The following is an 18,044-nucleotide window of genomic DNA, read 5'->3' as shown; positions in this document are numbered from 1 at the left end:
CTTGTGAGTCTCATTTAGTGACTCGTATACGAAAACGGCTTTTAAAAAATTGGTCGGTTCATTTGTTACATACTTATAGGGAAGGTAATATTTGTGCGTACTGATTAATTAATCTTTCGCTGGAGAATTCAGATCAAGAAAACTTTATTTTATTTCAATTTTTCCTCTTAAGATTATATGGTTGTATTTTTTTGATTTTAGCTCTGTTCACAAGGCTAAATATTTATTGATGTAATTTTTATTTTTGTATTTTGTTTTGGGACATAGCCACTCAGCAAAAAATAATAAAATAATAATAATAAAATAGTGCGGTGAATATTAATGTCGAGATTGTTAGCAGTGGAACACAATGCGTTTTATTTAATATCCAAAAAAAATATATATCCAAAAAAAACAATGCGTTTTATTTTTCTTTCGGTAAACGAACACAATGCGCTTTAATAGATGCTTCAAACATGCATGAATGTGGAAAGGAAACATGTACGCATCCTTATAAAAAGTGTACACAGTATATTAAATTAATTATAGAGGTAGAATATTCTTTCTATTAATTTTTTCTTTTATTATTTTAATTATCATTGAATCAGATAAAAAGTTGAATGAAAAGAGTGAAAAAAATTAACTTTTGAATTCAATGCTAATTAAAGTGACAGTGGAGTAGTAGTAAATAAAATTGGTAGTAAAAATATCTTACCTCTTAATTATAATGATATTACATTTGAAAATGTTATTTTTGTATTATTTTTATTACATTGTTTTTACATTTAATTTTTCGGAATAAAAAAATAAAAAATATTTTTCATACACTTTCTAAACTAAAGTATAAAAAATTATATTACTAGTAAGTATTCTGTGCATTACGCAAATATTTTCAATTTAGATAAAATATAAATTAAAAGAAAAAAATTAATAAAAAAATTAAAATTAAAAACTAAAAAATATATTTAATTTATTAATAATCATAAATGATATGTACAAACAATTTAAATAAACAGAAAAAATATAAATTAAAGAATACTAAAATTGTAAAAAAAAGATATATAGTTATTTTTAAAGGAATTTAAATTTAAAATAAATAATAATTTCCCAAGCAAAAATAAAGAGAAATTTAATTAATTTTATGAAATTGAACTCTAATTTAATATGTATGAACAAAATTTATCGTATAGATAATGTTAAGGATTGCATTTATTCAACGGCGAAATTAAGCACTGGAACTACCTTACCGACAATGTACGAAATCCTCTCCCGGTCTCACTAGTGTGTTCACATTGCTGTTGGCATAAATGAGAAAGTGTCGTACTCAGGAAATAAGTTATCTTGCTTCTGAGGAATATAAATGAACTGGTTTAGGATAGGTAATTTAGGTCTTACTATCTTAAGTTTATATAAAATATTGAAGGGATCTATTAATCTCATTTGTAGCAGAGATAAAATTGTGGAATCCACTATTTTTCAAAAAGAGAAAAAGTAGTGGATCCCACTATTTTGTTTCCGTTGCATGAGATATTATCTCATGCAATATGATATAATTATTTCTCAATATTGAAAGCTTATAATGATCTATTAATCTATTAAAGGTTTGATCTATTTTATTGTAAAAAAGAAAAACTTAACATGACCTCTAAGGCCTTTTAGGCTTATAAAATTGCCAACCAAACTAAGATAAAAAAGATGAAAATTTTAATTCATTAAACAATATTTGCCACAAGAGTATATAAATTATAAAATTTCTTAAATAATTTTTCTAACAAGATCACAAAGAACCTTAAATAATATTTATAGAGTTCATTTTTTCTGCAGTCACTGCATATAAGTTATCTGCAGTAAGACCAATACGACGTCGTTTTGGGACGAAAATCATGGTATTTTTATAATTTTAATTTATTTCAGGGTTATAATAGTATTTATATTTATAATTTTTTTAAGATTTCAATATCAAAACGACGTCGTTTTGGAAATAAATGCAGATAACTTATCTGCAGTAACTGCAGAAATATTTTCCCCATATTTATAATAACATATGAAATAGTTATTTTTAGAAAAAAAATTTACTCTTGCAACCTTCATAAATATATTATTTTATTAAAAAAAATAAAAAAATCAACCTATAAACTTTTAGACTAGAGTTCTTAGAATGGACCTATAGCCTAATTTTTAAATAGATTTTTTTTCTAAAAACATAAGCATAATTTATAGAAAATTGGAGAGAGAAAATATGATATGTGTATAAAGGAAAGAAAAAAAAAATTAAGCTAGATGCCATCTTTTTAAATGAAGGAATGGAATTTTTTAATATACTTCTGGACCACAATCATATTTGGTAGGAAATATTTTTTTTTTCATTTATATTCTTATCTTTTTTCTAAATTTTCTGTCAATCCTTTTTTCTCTCCTATTTTTGAAAGGGGAATACAAGCTCTCGGACTACTAAAAACGAGCTTGGAAGGAACATGTGCTCCTAGAATATCCCAGAGTACTGAAAGTTCTCCCACCAAAAAGGAGGAAGAAAAAAAGAAGTGGAACCACAACGAGTATCCAAGGCGGATATAAATGTGCGAAGCTGGAAATTATTACAAGGTTGAAGAAATAACAACGGACCAAATAATAATAAAATGAATTAGTGATGGGTAAAAGTTAAAAAAATTAACAAAGAAATAACAATGGACACAAAATCATCAATAGAAGGTTTCGTGTACTAGAAACAACAAGTAGAATAAAATTACAGAATTTGCTGATTTATCTGTGTGCATAAGTATTACATTTAACCAATTTATGGAGGATAATTTTAAATATAAAAATAGATATAGTAATATAGTAAAAGCTAGTAAAAGCAAAGTACATAATCTAATGATTACCAAAAAAAAAAAAGTACATAATCTAATGAAATTAGTCTTACCGTTATTAAATTTCTGGGTGAAATGTCATCAGGATCATTGTCATTTTCTTTGAATTTTGTAAGGGGCGTTTGGTTCAGGTGAAATTTTTTTTGATCAGGAAAATGTAATTACCAGGGATCTGTAGAAAAAGTGAGTTAGATGGAAAAGTTAAAAAAAAATTGTTTGGTTGGGCCAAATATTACTAAGCAAATTGATTAAAGTTTTTAAAATCTATGTTTGGTTGAAAATAAAATATTGATAGGTAAATGATATAAAATTTCAAAAGTAACTCCATAATAATTTTTTAATATTAAAACAAGTGGTCATGCACGTGACAACACAACACAAAAGTAACCCCATAATAATTTTGGTCTATTTTTGGTTGTCCATGTTTTCATTTAGCCAGCTAAATGCACAATACCATGCCCAACTTGTCTTTCTCAACATTAAATAATTTTTTAATATTTTCTTATTATATTAATACATACTTTAAAAATACATAATTTCGTATGAGTTTTTTCTATGAGATAGATAAATACAAAAAAATTAAATGAATTATTTTTTCACCAATATATATTAGCCTTTAAATAGAAAATTTTCAGTTTGACATATAGGAAATTTTTTCAGTTTAATAGGAAAATCTTGACTTTTCATATTAACTGATTTATTTGTTTAGTTTATTTTATTATATCAATCCTAATTACTTATTTGAAACGAGTAGGATCCTTGATATCTTCACAAGTTTCAGCTCTTCGAGTCGGCTATGAGACTAATCCCGAGTTTGGGGTGGATCAGAGATTAAAATTTTATACTTCTTCCAAAGGTGATATTAATGGGAATCGAATCTAGATCCTTCCACCACCTCTTTAACTCTCTTGCACCAACTGAGTGTGATATTTATTTGTTTATCTATTAAATCACGCGCACATATCATGAGTCTGAGTCATCAAATAACTGAATTAGGTGTAGGGTTTCAAGTCGACACCCACGACACGATATAAATTCGAAACTAATACAAATATACTCAATATGAATATTACACAAATTTTATATCATGTTAAATTTTTTGATACAAACACGATCCGCTTATTTTACGGGTTGAAATGACATAATATAAGTAATTCATAAACTCAAAGTGACTTATCATACGAGTTGACATAACACGACACGAATACCTTGCAAATCCAAAATCCAATTATTATTGTGAGTTGAACTTGAACCAATAAAACCAATTATTGTTTTAACAAGTCAAACTTATTATTGTGGTCGTGAGCTTTAATTGTGCCAGTTTAAATCACTTCCACCCAATCAGTGTTTAAAGAATCTCTGCAATAGTAATGTCCGAGAGCTCATAAAATAAATATCATTCAAAAGAAACACTACCTCAAATAAGAATGAGGTTCACCTATATCCTCAAAGGTTATCAGAAAACCTTGCAAAACATTACAAACGGAGCCGGGCGCGGGCCAAAAATTATATGTGTATTTATTTTTTTAATTTTAATCTGTACATATTATAATATATTTAAATTATATTAAATACAAAGCATCTGAGCAGATAGCACTAAGAAAAGTTATAATTTTATTAAATATTTTTTAATTTCTTTTTATATAAGTGAGAATTGAACACATAACCTAATACAACTTACTCAAATCTCTTACCAAATATATTTTAATTTTTTGATAGAGCCAAATACAAATTTTAGTCCGAACCAAATTACAATTTTAACCCGAGCCAAATTATAATTAATTATATAATTATACGTAACAAATACAATTTATTAAAATTTAGCCTGGCCGAGACCACCTAAGTGGCCCAGCCAGTGATTACAAATAAAGAATATTTCTTATTATTAGCGATCACTAATGCCATTATTTTGAGTTTTATTAAAAAAAAAAAAAACTGGTCAGTAATTTGTCTCTTGTAGTCTGATCAAAGGCAGGGCCTCGCGAGCTGAAGTTAAAAGATTCACAATGGTACTATGTCAGGTAATTGACATAAGTAGGTTTAGATTATACGCTTGATCTATCATAGCCAAACATTACTGGATTTGCTTTGCCGGGAATATGCATGAGAAGCTAATAATGAAGCAATGAAAGAAGGGAATGATGATAGATCTAGAGGGACAACAAAGCTAATCATTGTGAGACCACGTAGTCAGGGAATGATAAAAATCGTGTGGTGGCCCAACCCCTTTCGGATTATCGGAGCCAATATATTTGTAAGGTTTAGAAAATTAGTCTCATCTGCTAAAAAAACAGCAACTTTAAATGAAGAAATGAAATAAAAAATGAAAAAAACAAAACAAAATAACGACCTACTTGGTTTATTGTGTTTTATCATTATTTTTTATCTTCACTAAAAAAAAGTATTTGATCGGTGACAATAGTGTATAAATAAGGGGAAAATATATGTCCTTTTAAAAAATATAAACTTAGATCCTTTTAAAAAACATAAACTTAAATCCTTTTAAAAAAGAGATAGACACAAAGAGATAGAGATTCCATTGAAAAAAGTAAAGACAAAAAAATAAAATAAAGATGTAGATACTATTTCTTTGCATCTATCTCTTTTTTAAAAAGACTTAAATTTGCGTGAATACATATTTTTTCCCCTATCATAGAAAGTTACTTTTGCCACTTTCTTCTTAATTTTTTATAAATAAAATCACAAATTGAAAATGTGAAGATGTAGCGGATGCTTACCGGAACTTAAGAGTGATAGACGAGTATAGATTGAGGAATAGGGAGAAAAGGGAGAGAATAAATTCAACGAAGAGAGAGAATTTCACAAACTTTTCTCATAATTTTCATTAGTTTTGTCCGGTGATATATATGGAAAAAATGTTTATCCTTTTAAATGACACAACTTATATCCTTTCACTCTCCTTTATTTTTTTTGGTCAACTCTCTCTCTTTCTTTATCTATCTTTTTCTCTCTTTTAAAATGGCACAACTTTACATCCTTTAGAATGACAGATATTTTTCTCTCTATATATATATATATATATATATTACAGATGATGTACCTTGGACATCTTAAATACATAAAACTCATCATAAGCATAATAAGAGACAAAATACAGGATGTGAAATACCAATTCAATGAGTGTATAGCTCAATTACAGGCGTAGATGGAAGGAGAACTGAGTTTGATTTTCACCAAATACATCTTTGGGAAGGGACAACGAGCTTTAATAAATCCCGACTCGCTTTAAAGAACTAATTAAGATCGGAATAAAATAAAATAAAATTTGAAACACCATATCTTATATAACGTGAAATTACTATGCCTGGAGATTGTGTCGTCAAGAATGATTGAACATGCATTCTGTCAAAAATTAAGGAATGAACATGATATGAATGTTTTTTGGGAGTCGCCTATTACGGGGACAGCAAAACTTTCTCATCATTATCATCCAGGTCTATACTGTCTTTATCATTCAGCCCATTTGATTCTAAAACGTGAATTTCACAATATTCTTCTTTTGTGCAGTCATCAACCTCTAGTTGCTCCAATTCTGATTCCACTAATGCAACCATTCTTGCTCGATCCCTGTCCCTCGGGTATGTGCAGTAAAGGAATGAGTAGATGGAGACGCAGATTGCCATAGGAATTAAAATTGCACTAAAAAGTGCCTTGGCGAGTGATGCAGCATTTTCCCTATCTGTTTCAATCTCAACAGAATTCGAGGATCCGCTTGGGATTGGTCTATAACCATAAACATGCTGAGCCAAAACTCCAACAATGGGAGGAGCAAATGACGCCAATATAGACTCAAAAGAACTATCTAAAGCATATATAGCTGTTCGGGACTTCTCAGGTACTATCTCTGCAAATATTGGACTGTCCACACAATAAGAATATCAAATTGTATTTTAAATCATTAATCGTACAACTAATTTCTAACTTTAAATTTGAACCGATAAGTGTTTGTGTAGAGCCATTGATGTTTTCCTCAAAGGGTGTAGTATGTTGATACAAGAGTACTTTTAGTAGCAATGGTATGAATCAAAGCACCGTTGAGTTTCCCATTGCAGTGTGTAAAGGGGGAAGCGTGTGTAAATGGCTACGGTGACTCTACATTTGTGCAGAATAACAGCTCATAAAATGAATAGATAATGATCCTCTCTTCCATGGGAGAAAGGGGTAGTTAGGGAGGAGATGTCTTCAATAAACTATTCCACCTAGCCAACTCTTGTCACTGAGACAAGACATACTGCCTTACGATCAGTGCAGTGCACAATGGGCAGTAGTGCGAGAAAAAAGGGAATCCCTTATCAATGAGGTGCCCTTTAGAAAATTCTAGATGTGGGCTCTTAAGATTATGCCTCACTTTTCTGGGCCTAAAGGAATTGGTCAGAACAAAATTTATTCTATATATAATGATGAACGTGAATATCTAATTTTGTCTCAATTATTTAAAAATTAATTAAATTGTGATTACTTAATCGAATTGACCTAGTGGTGAGGGATTTAGATAGTTTACATGAGGTTATAGGTTCAAACATCAATCGTATTAAAAAAAAATGGTAATAAAGGAAATAAAGCTATACTATTGATAAAGCCCAAAATCGCATGTCATTCTAAAAGACAATAAAAAATTGGTGTCATGGATGCATACTTGTTAGTTGCTGGAGCATTCCAGGCTGTGGTGAATCCCATGATGACTAAAAGCAGACCATGCATGAAGGCTGTAGATGGATCATATGGCAAAGCCAACAGCAAAATTGCTGCTAAAGGAATGACTGAACCAGCGCTAATTTGTGACAGCATTATTCTCCCAGTGTTGGGTAATCGTTGGGATAAAGTATCCCCCATCCATCCTCCAAATAGAGACCCGAATGAAGAAGCAACTATAAATAGGGTCCAAAGAAATGCTGTTTTCACATGGGAGAAACCTATTAGCTCTAACCAAAGAGGGGCAAATGACAAGCCTGTCCAAGGGAATGATCCAAACACTCCCTGAGCCACAATTATCTGAAATGATGGAATTCTCATAACTGACTTTGCTTCTTTCATTAAATCTTTCATTTCAGAATAAAAGGTAGTGTCTGGAGCTTGACATGATGCTCTACCAGCACTCTCTATAAAGTGTGGATCATTAGCAAAGAGGCGTACTAATATACCGACTATAACACTAATCAATGCAACCAGATGAAAAGCTATTCTCCAACCAGGTATACCCACAAATGATGTTGAGGCTATAAGTACTGAGAAGAGCCCACCAATGATGCTTCCAAAGTTTCCTGTTAGTTGCAGCCACCCAAAAGCCATGCCACGGTTGCTATCAACGGTGGAGTCAGCAACCAGGGACTGAATTGCTGGAATAACAATGGCTAGTCCTATCCCATTTAAACCTCTTGAAATTGCCACCTAATGATCCATATTATGCAACACGGTCAAATCGTAATTATACAAAATTATAACCATTTGTTATGCAGATAATCCTAAGTGTAATTCTTTGTGACAATTACAATTCAGGGGTCATTCTACAATGTATTGATAAAGGATATTATAATATGCTCTAAACAACAATTTTAATATTTTGTGAACAATGTCGTTTATTCTTACATTTAGTTTTCTGCAAGTAAAATAAAAAATAGAGAGAAACTTATGATCTTTCCTTTATTATTTATAATTATTTTTATATTTTTTAATAAGTAACATTTCTGTGTCCTAATACACTTTCTTTTTTAAAAAGATAAAAAATTAATAACAAAAATAATGTTTAAGGATAATTTTCCATAAAAAAGGAAAATACTTTTGACTTGTCTTGGTAACCAAAATTCCATGCGGTCAAAGGCCTAAAGGAATCAAAGAGAAGGGATAACACGACCCATTTGGCTTTCTATAAACAAAATAATCATAAGCAAATAAGGGTAACCTGAAACCTGTAAGAAGGTGGAGGAGATGGCAACGAGGAATGTGGCAGCAGCCCAAAGAAAAGCGCCGAGAGCTATAACATGGGCACGATTATGACGCATAGCGAGGTAAGCAGCTAGTGGGTAGCATAAAGATTGAACAAGAGATCGAAAGAGAGTGAGTGAACCTAACGCAGTTGGGTCAGCGTTCAGAGCAGCACCAACCTCTTTGTACACTCCTGGCATCAAAGATTCATCAGCTCTCTGCATAATACTCGCAAGATTGACCAGCACTAACGTCACTGTCTCTGATTTCATTTTCAATGAATAACTGTTCTGACTTTATGTGTTCTGTGTTCACAATCCAAGAACACAGGAATGAATTTGCTGTGTCTTTGGAGAGACACATGGAAACGGTAGGGGCAACATGGAGATGTGGTTTCCTCAGAGAAAGTTTTTATGTGAATTTTTCGCTAAATGATATAGACAAAAGACTTCTACATCGTCCTATATAATATTGGAGGATGGATCATGGCACGGTTGGATAAATCTTCACAAAATGTTATTATATTTGCTCGTTTTTGTCTTCTCGGAAATCTTGTAGCCATGTGCTGATGCATATAATATATGGTTATAAAAATGAACAAGTTGAGGATTAAAAAAAATATTAACAAGTTGGTGGGTTTTTTTTTTTAATAAAAAGAGAAAAACTTGGCGGTAATAATTAAAATGTAACCACTGTTCGTGCTTACCAGCATTAAAATAAAAATAACTTTATCTGCGATTTGCATTATTTAAACAGACCTGCAGCAAATAATAAATGATTTCACTAATTTTTTAAAGGGTAAATAAATTGTTATGTTACATCATGTAACAAAATATTTCTACTCTCACAATTATACGTGGACCCTATCCCTTAACTTTTCTCTCTCCACTCTTCTCTTTTCTCTCTCATCTGTATTGTGAGAGTAGGAATTGTAATGCTACCTTATGTAACATAATAGTTCATTTACCCTTTTTTAAAACAATTTGACTGAACCATGTCTAGAATCTATATAAAATAATGAAAGCATGTGCATACATATAAAAACAAAGTTAATTATATTCCCTGTAGTCAGATTTTATTTTCAAAATTTTCAGTTCCTTAAGAGAACCAAACATATTTTTAAGTTTTGTTTTTTAGAAACAGGATTTAACTATGCAAAGTAAACATGTATGGTTTTAAAATTTAAAAATATGAAGAAAAAAAGAAGTAGAATACACTTTTTTAAAATCAAACACACTGAATTCAAGAATGAAGGGTCAAAGTAGAAGTAAATTGTAGCTGTAGAACAAATTTATTTGTAATCACAAAAAAAGAATAAATAGAATCTAATGAATTTATATTTCTTGTATAATATATGTTTTGATTTTAAAAGTAGAAATTAAATAACAATAGAAATTTATATGAATGGATTTTCGTAGTCTGTGTAACAGATAAACTACACTCGTATTCGTGTAATTGCATCAGAACAAAAAAAGCTGTAACAATTTCCAAAAATTGTAGCACTTGATCAAATGACCAAGTGAACTACTGGGACAGCAAAACTTTCTCATCATTATCATCCAAGTCTATGCTCTCTTCCCTTGTATAATGTATGTCAATCTTGCTACTTTCTTCACCTTTCATCCCATAGCCTTCCACGTCTAGCTGCTGCATTTCTGATTCCACTAACGCAACCATTCGTGCTCTCTCCCTGTCCCTCGGGTATGTGCAGTAAAGGAATGAGTAGATTAAGCAGCAGATAGCTATGGGAATACCAATTGCAGTATAAAGTGCCTTGGCAAGTGATGCAGCATTTCCCCTATCTGTTTCAATCTCAACAGAACCCGAGGATCCTTTTGGAACTGGTTTATAACCATAAACATGTTGAGCCAAAACTCCAACAATAGGTGGAGCAAAGGACGCCAATACAGACTCAAAAGATCGATCCAAAGCATATATAGCCGTCCGGGACTTCTCAGGGACTATCTCTGCAAATATTGGACTGTCCATACTGTTAAATTTAAAATTAAACCAAACACAGTGCACATGATCAATAGTTGTTAGCTTCAATGACTTTATTGTATTTTATAGTAATCATTACTCCTAGAAGCCATGTGCACATACATTAGCAGCAGGCTAGCAGCATTAAAAGCTCTAGAATGATAGAAGAAGACCATTGATATCCTCTCTTAAGAGAAAAACTTAGAACAAAAAAAGGAAGAGAACCTCATTCATTACAACTTTATGGAATACAATAGATTGAATAATGGCAGGAAATTCTTTTATTTGATAAAGAGTTAGCTATGAAAGAAATTTAAGAGCTGAAGAATTCCCAATGTTTTTGACGCATTTCTACTGCTCAAAGAATGCAAAGCAAACAATTAAAACAATTTCAAAGAATGATGTTTGGGTGCTTGCGCACCTTGTACACCTAGCTTGCGCACACCTTGCACAATACTTGCTCAAATACTTAGAACATGCCTACAACACTCCTAACCACGCATCATATGTTATCTCTACAACAAGGCTAAACCCCTGAGGGTTAACACAACATTATGCATATAGACATAGTGATAAAGGTAGGAGCAAAACACAATATTAAGCAAACTTTCCTTTATACAGCAACGTAATATATATATATATATTTATATATGTTTGTTTTATTTAGTTAGTGTCCCTCTCTTAGAATTCATGGACTTGACATCCAACTAGATGCCTGTAATGAGCGCATGCCCTTAATGCTTGATGTGGTTATAAGAATCTATAAGGAAATAAATTGCATCCTTAGTATAAGCGATCCAAGATAATCCATCATTTAACTTCGTTAGTTAAATATTCTTCCTAACATCATAATAATGGAGAATATTTGGAGGAATGCAATGAGTTTTTATGCTGCTTGCTAAATCCCCATAAATCTTGTGAATTCTAAATAGAAATAAAATAAACAATGACAGTCATCAATACGTACTTGTTAGTTGCTGCACCATTCCAGGATATGCACAATCCCATGATAAATAAAACCAGACCATGCATGAAGGCCGTGGATGGATCATCAGGCAATGCCAACAGCAAAATGGCTGCTAGAGGAACTGCTGAACCTGAGCTTATTTGTGACAACATTATTCTCCCAGAGTTGGGTAAGCGTTGGGATAAAATATCCCCCATCCATCCTCCAAACAGGGCCCCAAATGAAGTAGCAAGCACAAATAGGGTCCAAAGCAGTGCTGTTTTCACGTGGGAGAAGCCTATAAGTTCTAACCAAAGAGTGGTAAATGACAAGGCTGACCAGGGAAATGATCCAGAGACTCCCTGAGCCACAATTATCTGAAACGATGGAATTCTCATAACTGACTTTGCTTCCTTCATTAGATCTTTCATTTCAGAATAAAAGGACTTGTTTGGATTTTGATATGAAGCTCTTTCATCACTCTTTGAAAAGTGTGGATCATTAGCGAAGAGGCGTACCAATATACCAACTATGACACTAATCAATGCAACCAGATGAAAAGCTATTCTCCAACCAGGTATACCCGCAAATGATGTTGAGGCTATAAGTACAGAGAAAAGCCCACCAATGATGCTCCCAAATTGTCCTGTTAGTGCCAGCCACCCAAAAGCCATTCCACGGTTGCTATCAATTGTGGAGTCAGCAACTAGGGACAGAATTGCTGGAGTAACCATTGCGAGTCCAATCCCATTTAAACCTCTTGAAATTGCCACCTAATAATCCATTTTATGGAACAAGTAGGAGTTAGAAAACATGGGCGAATAAAAAATATACAAAATTATAACTATTTGTTATGCAAATAATCTTGGTGCAATTCTTTGTAAGAATTACTATTTGTCATTCTATTCTATGATGTGTTGATATATAATATTTATAATAAGAGATTAGTATTTCTCATATCTTACACACATGAAAGTATGTGAGACTTATGTTTTTTTTCTCTCTCTTCTCTTTGCATGGGCCCCACATACTTTTATATATGTAAGAGATAAAATTATCTTCTACAAAATGAGAAACATTAATCCCTTACAATATTCACTAAAGAACCTACAAATTTTAGTATTTTGTGAAAAAAAAACTTATATTTTTCTGTTTAAACTGCCTAATTTTCGCATTTTTTATTTAAAAAAATAACTTAACAATTTTTATAGAGTTATAAACATTTACACTAACATTCAGAATTATCTACTTATATCAATTTTTTTTTAAAGTATTATAAATAACCAATTGTACAGTGAAAGAGTCGTAATTTTGTTATTTAGTTATGAATACGTTAGTTAAAGGTCATGGACTCATGGCTGCTTCTCTTCTTCAACCCCATTGGTGGTCTGAGTATCCAATTACAAGAGTACTGGAATAAATAATAAGCTCTATATTTTAGCAGTTAGTTCACGGGGTTTGTATTTATCATTTAACATAACACAACAAACTTTCCTACACGGGACCCACACTTTTTGAAGAAAAAAAGAAAATGAAAAAATTATAGTGCGCAAAACGAATCTCTATAACATTACACAATCAATTTTCCTAAAACATAACTCTTATAAAACCCTTAGTTTATACCCAAAAAAAAAGAAAAAAAGAAATGACAATAGTTCTGGAAGATTCTACATAGACTATATGGCAATCGCAATTGTCCAAAGTCCAAACAAATAAACACATTCGTTTTTTCTTTAGTTTGTTTTTATATTTTGAACTTGTTGTGAGTTGTAACATTCCACATAATCATAGAATTTTATGGTTAACTGAATATTTTCTGCTTAATTAGAAATAAATTGGTTAACTGATCACAGACAACAAACTGTTATGCAAATTTGTAACCTATCCCATGCTGGCGTTTCTGCACCCTTTATGAACCAAACATCTAAGAAAGTAATTCTTAACTTTCAATTAAATTGATTAATTATGTTTACAAAAAAAAATTGATTAATTATATTTTCACAACTGCTAAAAAATAAAAAATAAAAAATTGGCAACAAAAAAAGATCATAAGGAAAACAATGGTAAAATTGAAAGGAAAAGGTAATGAGGACCTGTAAGAAGGTGGAGGAGATGGCAACAAGGAATGTGGCAGCAGCCCAAAGAAAAGCACCAAGAGCTATGACATGGGTACGATCGTGACGCGTGGCGAGGTAAGCAGCAAGTGGGTAACATAAGGATTGAACAAGGGATCGGAACAGAGTGAGTGAACCTAACGCAGTGGGGTCAGCGTTCAGAGCTTCGCCAACCTCTTTGTATACTCCTGGCAGCAATGACTCATCGGCTCTCTCCATGATAGCCGCCAAATTGACCAGCACTAATGTCACTGTCTCTGGTTTCATTTTTATCTTCATTGAAAATATGGAGAACTGTTGTGACACTGTGTGATAAGTGTTTACGATCCAAGAACAGAGGAATTCGCTGTGTCTGTGTGTAGACACATGGAAACGTTGGGAGCAACAGAGACTAACTGCTGCCTAATGGAGACGGGTTTGACGAGAAAGTCTTTGGGAGAGACCGTCAGACCGTGCTTGTTATCCGGTCTCATTTAACATTCTGAGAGGTTTAGGTGAGATTGTCTCGTCAGTGCATAAAAAAAATATAACCGTTGATTTGTGTGAGGATTGATCAGCATGTAAAAAAGGAAAATAATAAGTGAAAAATATGAAACTGATTGCGTTTAATCCCTAAAATTAAGTGATTTGATATCTCTTGTAAAAAGATTTGATTGCCACTGAATCCTTTTTTTTTTTTTTTTTGGAAATAATTGCCACTGAATCCTTAAAAATCAGAATTCTGCACACAAGAATGATATAATAAAGGAAATAGATCCTTCGTGTTAAAAAAATAATAATATGATAATATGGGGAAATGTTAGAATTAATTTTGAAGGAATTATGTTTATGAATAAAAAATTTAATTTAGAAAAAAAAAAATTCGTTTAGCATAAACTAGTATATTACCCATGCGATGCACAGGGAAAAAAGATCAAAAAATTTATCGTTCGCCGGAATTGGTTAATCGCACTGCAAATCTTATATTTACAGAAAAACTGTGTCGTTATTTTGTTCTATATTTCAGGTGAAGAAAATTACAGCATTGATACAGAGCTTTGTAAATATCAATCACAAACAAAAATCTGTTATTCAGAGGGATAATTAATTTTGCATACAACTACATCATAATACACCATAATACGTTATAATACACCATATTAACATGAGAAAGTGATATAAAAAGAAAAATGCGTACAAACCATTGCTAACTATAACATTCAACAAAATCAAGGTAACAATAACACCAAACAAATATGAATTTAAAATATCAGCTTTTACCTATAATATGAAAACGTTATTCATTCAGTGTCATTTCTTAGCAATCATTGGAGGGATGAATTCAACACTTACTAAATATGTCATTTCTTGTGTGATTTTTGTTCCTTGTGCCTACGGTACAGAAGGCAAAAACTAATTAAATAAGTAACACTAATATATGTTAACATCCAAAAGTCATAGTATTAGCACACAAAAAAAGATTGGATTAAATTTTTTTAAGGACCAAACAAAATGTTGTCTGAACGGGATTTGAATGCAACTTAATCAAATAAGTATGTATAAGTCATATTTTTTGCTTACATTGCAATAAATGCATATGAACAGAATCAAAGCAATTACACTAATCTTTGAGATGGACTTTCATTTATTGCAATCACATTTAAAAAATAATAATAAATAATTATTATTTGCAAGGATTTGTGTCGTTAACATTTGAAATTTTACAAATTTGTATTTAAAAAAATTAAAATCAGATTTAGGAATTTAATTATAAAAGAAGAAGGATGAAATTTTAATTTAATTATAAAAATATGTTTGTAGGTCGGCCCTCCGGGCCGAGTCCAGTTTGCCACCTCTAACTATTAGCATGTAAAAGGTTTTTACATTTATCCACAAAAAAACATTTTTATAGTTGCGTCTAGGTTTTTATATTTTACCTCAGAGATGAACTTTCATTTACTACAATCAGATTTATAAAATAATAATAAATAATTATTTTTTTTGAAAGGATTTGTGTGGTTAGTCTTTGGAATCTCACAAATTTATATTTACAAAAATTGAAATCAAATTTAGTAATTTAATTATAAAAGAAGAAGGATAAAATTATTAACCAAAAAAAAAGGATAAAATTTCAGTTGAATTATAAAAATATATTAGCGGGCCGAGCCCAGTTTTCCACCTCTAACTTTCAGCATTTTATATAAATAATTTTTTTTTTGCAAGGATTAGTGTCGTTTGTCTTTGGAATTTCATAAATTTGTATTTATAAAAATTAAAATCAGATTTAGTAATTTAATTATAAAAGAAGAAGGATAAAATTTCAGTTGAATTATAAAAATATATTCGCGGGCCAGCTCTCCGGGCCGATCCGAGTTTTCCACCTCTAACTGTCAGCATTTTATATAAATAATTTTTTTTGCAAGGATTGGTGTTGTCAGTCTTTGGAATTTCACAAATTTGTATTTACAAAAATTGAAATCAGATTTAGTAATTTAATTATACAAGAAGAAATATAAAATTTCAATTGAATTACAAAAATTGAAGCTCGTGGGGATACCGGAGGGAGCCAACTCGTCTCAAAGAGATAATTAGGGTTGGGTAACTCAAAAAAAAAAAATTGGCGTGCCGGCCCTCCAGGCCGAGCCCAGTTTTCAACCTCTAACTGTCAGCATTTTACATAAATAATTATTTTTTGCAAGTATTTGTGTTAATTACACTATTGCAATAAAAAAATAAAAGTTTAATTTCTTTCTTACGTACTAAATTAAAATTTTAATTTTTATAGTTCTTAAATTTAACATTTTTTTTTTATAGAAGGAGAGACGTCATTTTTTATCTAAATTTAAAGTTTAAAACTTTTTATATTAATACATACATTTTATATAATGTTTTGCTATTTTAATTTATGATTTTTATATATTTTTTTAATTGGTTATGCATGTATATTTAAAAACTTTATGTTAAATATTTTTTTAAAAAATACATGTATATTATTTTAATTATAAAAGAAGAAGGATAAAATTTCAGTTGAATTATAAAAATATATTAGCGGGCCAGCCCGCAGTTTTTCACCTCTAACTTTCAGCATTTTATATAAAAAAATTTTTTGCAAGTATTTGTGTTATTTACACTATTGCAATAAAAAAATGAAAGTTTAATTTCTTTCTTATGTACTAAATTAAAATTTTAATTTTTATAGTTCTTAAATTTAATAAAAAAAATTTACAGAATGAAAGACGTCATTTTTTTATTTAAATTTAAAATTTAAAACTTTTTATATTAATTATACATATTTTTTGTATAATTTATTTCTATTTGAATTTATTTTTTTATATATTTTTTAATTGATTATGAATATATATTTAAAATTTTTATGATAAATAATTCTTTTAAAATACATGTATATTATTTTAATTGGTCATACATGTATATTTAAAAATCGATTCTACGAGAATTTTGATGAAAGCCTTTCATTTGCTTCTCTTCGATGGAAGTTTGATTTTCCCATAATGTATCCTCATTTTTGGCCTAATTCTTCTTCTGATGATCGATTCAACCTCTGATAAAAAAGAGATATCTTGGTTCTATTTTATCTCTTCAACAAGTTTAGTAATGAGCATAACGGCCCTATTGTTCCGATGGAGAGAAGAACCTATGATTAGCTTTTCAGGAAATTTCCAAACGAACAATTTCAACGAAATCTTTCAATTTCTTATTTGACTATGTTCAACTCTATGACATAAAATTTTAATTTATTTTTTGTAAAGTATAAATTATGCCATTTCTTATTTTTTTCTTTTAAATTTGAAATTTTAAATAATTTTTATCTACTATAAATGTATTTTTATAATTTTAAATATTTTATTGTTTAATTTATAATAGTATACTAAATTCAAATTTATTATATATATCTTTTTTCACTGCATAAATATTAAATGCTGAACTCTTTTCCCTCATATCAAGTTCACATAGTTTTTCATTTAATTTATTTCCAAATATTGAATTTATTTTACAATATAAATAATTTTGTTATTTTACAATTTTTTAATGTTTTTGTTTTTTTATGCAGCATTAATAGGGCTAACAATTATTCATGCAAAAAATAGTGAGATATACAACAAAAGATAAGTAGAGATCTTTTTACTCATAATATACAACAGAAGAAAAGTAGTGGGACATTAAATGAGTTGTCTGCCACAAAAAATTTTCTAAATTTTTTTCCATCATTACAAAGTT

At 30.3% G+C, this 18,044-nt stretch overlaps 2 protein-coding genes across 5 annotated transcripts; both read right to left on the bottom strand.

The window, feature by feature from the left end:
• Positions 1-6,072: 6,072 nt before the first annotated feature.
• LOC133291008 (uncharacterized) lies at positions 6,073-9,189 on the bottom strand. Of its 2 annotated transcripts, XM_061489187.1 has the most exons (4): positions 8,774-9,189; positions 7,504-8,255; positions 6,657-6,725; positions 6,073-6,440 (listed from the first exon to the last, which is right to left on the bottom strand). In XM_061489187.1, the coding sequence occupies exons 1-4, from the start codon at positions 9,059-9,061 to the stop codon at positions 6,263-6,265; spliced, it is 1,287 nt and encodes a 428-aa protein (XP_061345171.1). In that variant the 5' UTR covers positions 9,062-9,189; the 3' UTR covers positions 6,073-6,262. The 2 variants fall into 2 exon arrangements, with proteins under 2 accessions (XP_061345171.1, XP_061345163.1); XM_061489179.1 differs by having other exon boundaries at positions 6,073-6,725.
• A 1,013-nt stretch (positions 9,190-10,202) lies between these two features.
• On the bottom strand, positions 10,203-14,163 carry LOC133290931 (uncharacterized). Of its 3 annotated transcripts, XM_061489097.1 has the most exons (4): positions 13,809-14,163; positions 11,737-12,488; positions 10,702-10,770; positions 10,203-10,479 (listed from the first exon to the last, which is right to left on the bottom strand). In XM_061489097.1, exons 1-4 carry the CDS (start codon positions 14,106-14,108, stop codon positions 10,314-10,316), a joined length of 1,287 nt encoding a protein of 428 aa, XP_061345081.1. In that variant the 5' UTR covers positions 14,109-14,163; the 3' UTR covers positions 10,203-10,313. The 3 variants fall into 3 exon arrangements, with proteins under 3 accessions (XP_061345081.1, XP_061345077.1, XP_061345089.1); XM_061489093.1 differs by having other exon boundaries at positions 10,203-10,770; XM_061489105.1 differs by lacking the exon at positions 10,203-10,479 and having other exon boundaries at positions 10,734-10,756.
• Between the last annotated feature and the right edge of the window lie 3,881 nt (positions 14,164-18,044).

Source organism: Gastrolobium bilobum, unplaced genomic scaffold (genome assembly GCF_033153095.1).
Source record: "Gastrolobium bilobum isolate Gb01-03AN ecotype WA unplaced genomic scaffold, APGP_CSIRO_Gbil_v1 utg4377, whole genome shotgun sequence".
Lineage (NCBI taxonomy): Eukaryota > Viridiplantae > Streptophyta > Magnoliopsida > Fabales > Fabaceae > Gastrolobium > Gastrolobium bilobum.
This window is presented reverse-complemented; position numbering and strand designations above follow the sequence as displayed.